General features: G+C 48.4%; 1 protein-coding gene across 1 annotated transcript in view; it reads right to left on the bottom strand.

Annotated features, from left to right (window-relative positions):
• Positions 1-538: 538 nt before the first annotated feature.
• LOC142462825 (uncharacterized) overlaps positions 539-8,715 on the bottom strand; it is a 130,428-nt gene continuing 122,251 nt past the window's right edge. The window contains exons 10-11 of the mRNA XM_075586333.1: positions 2,173-2,256; positions 539-1,176 (exon numbers count right to left, since the gene is read on the bottom strand). Coding sequence (XP_075442448.1) covers positions 1,054-1,176; positions 2,173-2,256 — 207 coding nt within the window. The 3' untranslated portion in view covers positions 539-1,053. The remainder of the gene's footprint in view (positions 1,177-2,172; positions 2,257-8,715) is intronic.

Raw genomic sequence — 8,715 nt, 5'->3', positions numbered from 1 at the left:
TCACCCAGTAGCCCAAGCACGCTGCCTTGGGGTCACACTCGACTCCTCTCTCACATTTGCCCCTCACATTCAAAACATTTCTAAAACCTGTCGCTTTTTCCTCCGCAATATAACAAAGATACGCCCTTTCCTCTGTTGCTCGACTGCTAAAACTCTGACTCAGGCCTTCATTCTCTCCCGTCTTGATTACTGTAACCTCCTGCTGTCCGGCCTTCCTGCCTCTCACATGTCTCCCCTACAATCTATCCTTAACGCTGCTGCCAGAATCACTCTACTCTTTCCTAGATCTGTCTCAGCATCTCCCCTCATGAAATCCCTCTCCTGGCTTCCGATCAAATCCCGCATCTCACACTCCATTCTTCTCCTCACTTTTAAAGCTTTACACTCTTCTGCCCCTCCTTACATCTCAGCCCTAATTTCTCGTTATGCACCATCCAGACTCTTGCGTTCTTCTCAAGGATGTCTTCTTTCTACCCCCTTTGTATCTAAAGCCCTCTCCCGCCTTAAACCTTTTTTATTGACTGCCCCTCACCTCTGGAATGCCCTTCCCCTCAGTACCCGACTAGCACCCTCTCTATCCACCTTTAAGACCCACCTTAAGACACACTTGCTTAAAGAAGCATATGAATAGGACTGTGGCTATTCTGAACACATGGCACATAAAGCTTGGTTCCCTGCAGATGCACTTACCAGAACTCCCTCCTACTGTCTCTGTACGTTCTCCCTACCTACCAATTAGACTGTAAGCTCCTCGGAGCAGGGACTCCTCTTCCTTAATGTCTAAAGCACTTATTCCCATGATCTGTTATTTATATTATCTGTTATTTATTGGATTACCACGTGTATTACTGCTGTGAAGCGCTATGTACATTAATGGCGCTATATAAATAAAGACATACAATACAATACAATATATATGTATGTATGTATGTGTGAGAGACTAATGTGAAATAGGGGCGGTCGGAGGTATTGCATACATTTGAAAGCTATCTTTTGCCGGTGGTAAATGGGATCACTACTGCAGGTCTCGTTCAGTTACAGTACATAGTACGATTACACCACTTTAAATGGTTGTCTGTATAAATTGCAACTCAGCAGCTGTTCTGGATTTTCGTAGATTGTCTGATGATCCTCCTCTGCTAATTTTGTCTTCGGGATTTTGCTGCCTTTGGCTTTCTGAAAATACATTTTGTTTTATTTATTATTTCCACTCTTTCTTCTTCTCTCATTTTATTAGAAAAAGATTAAAGTAGCAGAGTACGCATCGACAGAAGAGAGTACAGTATGTCCTATATAGCTGTGTGCCCATTGACTGGAGAGAGTGTGTCCTATATAGCAGAGTACCCATTGACTAGAGACAGTGTGTGCTATATAGCTGTGTACCCATTGCCAGGAGAGAGTGTGTCCTATATTGCAGAGTACCCATTGACTGGAGAGAGTGTGTCCTATATAGCTGTGTACCCATTGACTCGAGAGAGTGTGTCCTATATAACTGTATACGCATTGACTAGAGAGAGTGTGTCCTATATAGATGTGTACCCATTGACTGGAGAGAGTGTGTCCTATATAGATGTGTACCCATTGACTGGAGAGAGTGTGTCCTATATAGATGTGTGCTCATTGACTGGAGAGAGAGTGTCCTATATAGCTGTGTACCCATTGACAGGACAGAGGTTTTCCTATATAGCTGTGTACCCATTGACTGGAGAGAGGGTTTCCTATATAGCTGTGTACCCATTGACTAGAGACAGTGTGTCCTATATAGCTGTGTACCCATTGACTGGAGAGAGGGTGTCCTATATAGCTGTGTACCCATTGACTGGAGACAGTGTGTCCTATATAGCTGTGTACCCATTGACTAGGGAGAGAGTGTCCTATATAGCTGTGTGCCCATTGACTGGAGAGTGTGTACCCATTCCATAGAGACAGTGTGTCCTATATAGCTGTGTACCCATTGACTAGGGAGAGAGTGTCCTATATAGCTGTGTGCCCATTGACTAGAGACAGTGTGTCCTATATAGCTGTGTGCCCATTGACTAGGGAGACAGTGTCCTATATAGCTGTGTGCCCATTGACTAGTGACAGTGTATCCTATATAGCTGTGTGCCCATTGACTAGAGACAGTGTCCTATATAGCTGTGTGCCCATTGACTAGAGACAGTGTGTGCACACCGGCAGCTGTTCTTGATTTCCGTAGGTTGTCTGATGATCCTCCTCTGCTAATTCTGTCTCCGAGATTTTGCTGCCTTTGGCTTTCTGAAAAAACATTTTGTTTTATTTATTATTTCCACTAATCTTTTTATAATAAAATGAGAAAGAAAAAGAAAGAAAGTAGCAGAGTACGCATTGACAGAAGAGAGTGTATCCTATATAGCTGTGTGACCGTTGACTGGAGAGAGTGTATCCTATATAGCTGTGTGACCATTGACTGGAGAGTGTCCTATATAGCTGTGTGCCCATTGACTGGAGAGAGTCCTATATAGCTGTGTGCCCATTGATAGGAGAGAGTGTGTCCTATATAGCTGTGTTCCCATTGACCGAAGAGAGTGTGTCCTATATAGCTGTGGGACCATTGACTGGAGAGAGTGTGTCCTATATAGCTGTGGGACCATTGACTGGAGAGAGTGTGTCCTATATAGCTGTGTTCCCATTGACCAAAGAGAGTGTGTCCTATATAACTGTGTGACCATTGACTGGAGAGAGTGTGTCCTATATAGCTGTGTGACCATTGACCGGAGAGAGTGTGTCCTATATAGCTGTGTGACCATTGACCGGAGAGAGTGTGTCCTATATAGCTGTGTACCCATTGACCGGAGAGAGTGTGTCCTATATAGCTGTGTACCCATTGACTAGAGAGAGTGTGTCCTATATAGCTGTGTGCCCAGTGACTACCTGTGGGCACAACAGCAATACCTAGGAAAAAAGCTAATGTAATAATATGCCCATAGGATTATTGCACAGGTGACCTCACATGTATCTCACATGTACCTCACATGTACCTCTCCATGTTTTGTGTAGATGTGTGTTTTGGGATGTATATAATTCTCTCACAACTCCCTGTAAACTTCAAACTGCAAATTTCCCCAGGTTTGGGAACTGATTCAAAAAGTTCACACATCTCTAATAAAGACTCTATATAAATGAAGAGAAACTTGACAATAGGAAGGAAGTTTCTGTCCAAAGGAGCATACAATCCAAAAACGTGAGGCGTGGAGACACAAGTAACAGTCTGAGGGGCTGGGAGGTTAATCAGCATGGGTTACGCTATTAATGTTAGGAGTACTGTATGCCCTTCAAGGATGAACGTAGCATGTGTCTTACATTGGAGTTTGACTCTGTAAAGTATGAGTGATCAATGTAAGTATTAGCAGAGTGGGCAGAAAATGAAGAGCATTGAGTGAGGGGAATGATCTTCCACCAGCTCACGTCACTGCCGGGTAATCTAAACCTTCTTCTAATGTACATATAAAGGGAATACTGTACATCTAAAGGGTATACTGCACATCTAAAGAGTATACTGTACATATAAAGGGTATACTGTACATATAAAGGGTATACTGCACATCTGAAGGGTATACTGCACATCTGAAGGGTATACTGTACATATAAAGGGTATACTGTACATATAAAGGGTATACTGCACATCTGAAGGGTATACTGCACATCTGAAGGGTATACTGTACATCTAACGGGTATACTGCACATCTGAAGGGTATACTGCACATCTGAAGGGTATACTGTACATCTGAAGGGTATACTGTACATCTGAAGGGTATACTGTACATCTGAAGGGTATACTGTACATATAAAGGGTATACTGTACATCTGAAGGGTATACTGTACATATAAAGGGTATACTGTACATATAAAAGGTTTACTGTATAGCTGAAGGGTATACTGTACAGCTGAAGGGTATATTGTATATCTGAAGGGTATACTGTACATCTAGAGGATATACTGTACATCTGAAGGGTATACTGTACATCTGAAGGGTATACTGTACATCTGAAGGGTATACTGTACATCTGAAGGGTATACTGTACATCTGAAGGGTATACTGTACATCTGAAGGGTATACTGTACATGGATTCATGTGGATTGCGGATTTGGTGTAGGTGACTTTTGTGTTTGAGAGCGGAGGTCTGTAGAAGCTCATGTATAAAAATAAAGTCGAAAGAAAAGACTTCCCAACTATCTGCTTGGGTGAAACCTATTTCCGAAAGCACCAAACTACGGTATAGACACAATACTTACAAAGCACGCAGGCAGCTCTCACATTGTCATATAGCTCCCTGAGCTAGGAAACACCCTTCCTACATCAAATACCCCCTTATAAGAGGACTGGGGTAAAGGCTAAGGGGTCAATTCTACATGTTTTGAATTGGGATTATCGGCTCAAACTAACGCTTTGGCACATATAGAATTGACCCCTAAAGCACCATCTTATAAAGCTTTGCAATCACCTTAAAGCATTTTCAGCTGACTGAGCTTTTGGGATTCCTTGCAGCGCAGCAGTTACCCGCAGCTCCTAAAGCCCATGATCCCTCTGGTATGTAAACCCCTTCACAGAAGAAAAAGTAGCACAGATACAGATAAATTAGAATAAAAAGGAGAAACCGGGGAAATAAGATGTAGCTGGGCTCCCCTCAGCCGCCATTGTTGTTGTTGTGGGGTGGGAGATTGCCGCAGTGCAGGGAACGCTCCGATATATGGAGGTTCCGCGTAGAGGGCGCCGCCATGTTGAAGGTTGGCGCAGGCGCAGGACCGGCGGGGCAGGAGGTTGCGCATGCACGGGCATAGTTGCGAAAGCCCGCGAAGGAGGAGAGCTCTGATAGGGAGGGAGCCCAGGGAACTACAAGTCCCAGCAACCCCGCGGAACCCCCTGACGCGCAAGAACCAATCAGGCGTTAGGAAGGGAGCAAAAGGGGTCGAAGGGCGCGCACGTTGTTCAGAGCTTGCGGGAGGAGGAAGGAGACGGAGCTCCGGTGTAGGGAGGCATTCAGCCCCTACCTAGGCCTTATACCCCAGGCCCAGTTAGGCCCTGAGCCCCAGTAGTGTGGAGCAGAGATAGGGACTGGCCCTAGATAGGTTCCGGTTCCCTTACTGTTTTACGTGATCGCTAACAGAGACATTGCCTATCCAGCAGGAGGTCTGGGCTCAGACCCTGCTACCGTGCTGCCGCGCATCTGGGTGGGATCGCCCCGGACGCCTATGGCCGACGTCAATTCAGCCCCCACTGATCCTTTGTGAAGACCCTTGCAGGACCGGGTACTGGAGTGCCCGGCAGGTAAACTACAAGTGCACCAACTATATCACCTCTTATTCAGGACACAGTGGCTGTGCAGTCACACATATAGGCCTAGTATCTCACTTGAGGGTGGGGGCGGGAATATATTGGACTGGGAACTGGACACGGGGTGGGATCACCCGGTGAAGGAGGGAAGTGAGCGTCCTGCGAGACGCAGTAGATAGTGTCTCCTCTAGGGAGGGACACCTGTTGATGCGAGAGAACCACGCAACCCCGTTCATGCTAGTAAAGTCATTTGGTTGTTTATATTGCTGTGTGTGTATTGATGTACATAAGTGTCCTGCGAAGAACCACTCCCCCTCTGGCGGAAGCTGTCGCAGGTGGAGGCGTGGCACCAAGTTCCAGGTATTATCTATTATTACGCATTCCCCAGGCTCTCCGTGGCGGAGGCTTAGGTCCTGTGAGCCTACAGGTCATTTAGCATATGGTAGGGATCTGTGTTCACTAGGAAACAGGGCTACATTTGGAGGCGCTGCTGAGATCTTAGACCTGGGGTGCCCCTCGACTAAACACCTACCGCCACCATGGCCCTTCCCTCGCGTCATAGAGTGCGCGACGGCGTGGCAAATGCAAACGCCCGCCTGCCGCGTGGTGGCTGTGATACAAGTACCTATGGCACTACCATTAGACACATTGCAAACGGCCCTACGACAACTACCTGGCTTTGCCAAAGCCCGCCTGGTAGATGTTCTCATAGACCAAGACGCTAAGTGGAATACCTTGCTAGTAGATTGCCGCCGAGATCTAGTAGTACTCGAACCCGCAGTCCCTCAATACCTGCAGCTTCCCAACTCCCCGCCCGGCGGAAGCCCCTTTCTATCCACTCCGAGACCCCCCTTTGGAGGGACTGGGTGACGACTGCCCTACCCTCACCTCCGCTCCCTACCCAGCTAGTGAAGCGAGCAGCTGTCAGTCAGGATTTAGCTATCCAGGGCCTAGAGTATCAGAAGAAGCGGGTTTGCGTAGTTACATTCTACAGAAACTCAATGATAAGGTAGGCCAGCTAACCACCCCACCCAGTTTACCTCCGTTAGTAGAAGCTCTCACCCTGGCCACGCATTCCCAGAATTACCGGAAATTGAAGGCCTTCTCTGGGACTCTGTCCGTACCCACGGGTGAAGATGGGATTGACCCATGGAAAGAGCACACTCGGGGGGTGATGGAAGAATGGTCATGCACGGACATAGTGAAACGTCAACGCCTCATGGAGTGCTTGAGACCCCCGGCGTCCACCCTGATCAGTTTTCACCGAGAGCAGTATCCCAATATGACCTCTCGGATGATGATCGAATTCCTAGTAGAGGCCTACAGCGCGACCAAGGATGATGAGGCCTTGTGGGCCAAATATTATGCCATCAACCAAAAAGATGGAGAAGACTTATCTGCCTACATCCACCGTGTGCAAATTTCATTAGGTCCCTTGCTACACCATAAGTACGTTACAGCCTCACAGATGGACGAATACCTCCGCAAACAATACCTACGGGGATCCAGTCCTAGCCACCCAATCGCGAACATGATCCACGATAACCTCACTCGAGGACCTCCCCCCTCGTTTATCAAACTGTTACAGCAAGTCAAAGAGCACAAAATGCATCTAATGCTCCATTCCCCCCAGAAAGCAGCCAGCAGCTCCAAACCCAAAGGGGGTACTGAGAAAAAGGAAGATCCCCCGGATAAACCCGGCCCTGAGCGGCCGAAGTACGCCGGACGAACCTCGCCTCCGTATAATCGCCGCATTCCACCAAGGGATATGTCCTGCTACAAGTGCGGAAAGAAGGGGCATATCTCCTATTATTGCCGAATGGGGGAGTCCCGCCACCGGAGCCCCTCACCCAAGAAGTTCACACCTAATGCCATGGTATGCGGTGTTTACGCGGCCAGAGGATCTCAAGTGACCATCATATATCCGAGGGTTCTATGATCAACACCTCCAGAAGCGGCCACTGAAGTCGGCCGAGCATATCAAAGTAAGAGGGCTAAGCAATGAAGACTACCCCATCGACGGCATAGTGACCGTGGCCCTGGAAATACAGCAGCTCAATACCGGAAAGTCTCACCCCATGAATGTGGACGCTCTGGTGTGTCCGGAACCCAAAGACCCACCTAAGTACTCGATCATTCTAGGCACTAATGCGGACATTGTGCAAGCCGTCATCCGGGCCTGTCTACAAGAAACCAATGAGTTGCCCATGTCCAGTCTTCAACTGCAGCTTGTTCAGATGAATCGGACCCCCCTTCGACACCCTCGGAGGACTATGGACTGTTGTTCTGCAGCCGAGCGGGTCTGACCAGACTCTTACCAGGGGAGATACCGTGGATGCCCGCCTGGTGCGCCTACGCTGAACGGGTAGACGCGGAGCAGCTCTTTTCCCTAGAAAGCACGCCAGAAGAAGACGTCAGCCGAGGATACCGGCTGGTACCTGAATTCCGGGATTGGCCGGCCGCCATTCCCTGCCGGATTTATGTGATGGTCCAGAATCTGTCTCCATTCCCCATGGCCATCGACGCGGGACAGAGAATAGGGAGAATTTATCCCGTCAGCTCGGTAGATGAGGCAGTGCAAGTCAATGCTACCCAAGTGGAGCGCTCCGGCGCGCAGCTGGACTTCGACTTTGGCTCGTCCGGATTGCCAGAGACATGGAAGGAGAGGCTGCGAGTTCAGCTGGAAGAGAGATGAGAAGTATTCTCTACCGGGGAGATGGATGTGGGGTGCAGCTGCAGTGCCCAACACACTATTCGGATGAGTGATACAAAACCGTTCAGGGAACGTTCCCGCCGGCTCGCTCCTAGAGACGTAGATGATGTACGGACCGTTTTTCAAGAGATGGAAGAAGCCGGAATCGTCACGGAGTCACGAAGCCCTTATGCGTCCCCCATAGTAGTGGTGAGAAAGAAGAATGGGATTGTGAGGCTGTGTGTAGATTACCGGACACTGAACAATCGGACGGTGCCGGACCAGTATAATCTTCCCCGCATAGAGGAAATCCTGAACGCCCTCCATGGAAGAAAATGGTTCAGTGTGCTGGACCTCCGGTCTGGCTACTACCAGGTACCCATGAGCCCCGATGACCAAGAGAAAATGGCGTCCATTTGTCCACTGGGGTTCTACCAATTCACCCGCATGCCCCAAGGTATATGTGGTGCCCCCGCCACCTTCCAGCGGCTAATGGAGAAGACCTTAGGTGACTTGAATCCTCTGAGAGTGCCTAGTGTATTGGACGACATCATAGTCTTCGGGCAAACCCTAGAAGAACACGAGGCCCGGCTCCTGAAGGTGCTGGACCGATTAGCTCAAGAAGGACTCAAGCTCTCCCTGGATAAATGCCGATTCTGTAGGACATCTGTGATTTACGTGGGGCACATAGTGTCCACGGAAGGGATTGCCACTGATCCCGCCAAAATAG

The sequence above is a fragment of the Ascaphus truei genome, chromosome 1, assembly GCF_040206685.1.
Source record: "Ascaphus truei isolate aAscTru1 chromosome 1, aAscTru1.hap1, whole genome shotgun sequence".
Lineage (NCBI taxonomy): Eukaryota > Metazoa > Chordata > Amphibia > Anura > Ascaphidae > Ascaphus > Ascaphus truei.
Note: the sequence above shows the minus strand (reverse complement) of the source record. Positions and strands in the feature narration are given on the sequence as shown.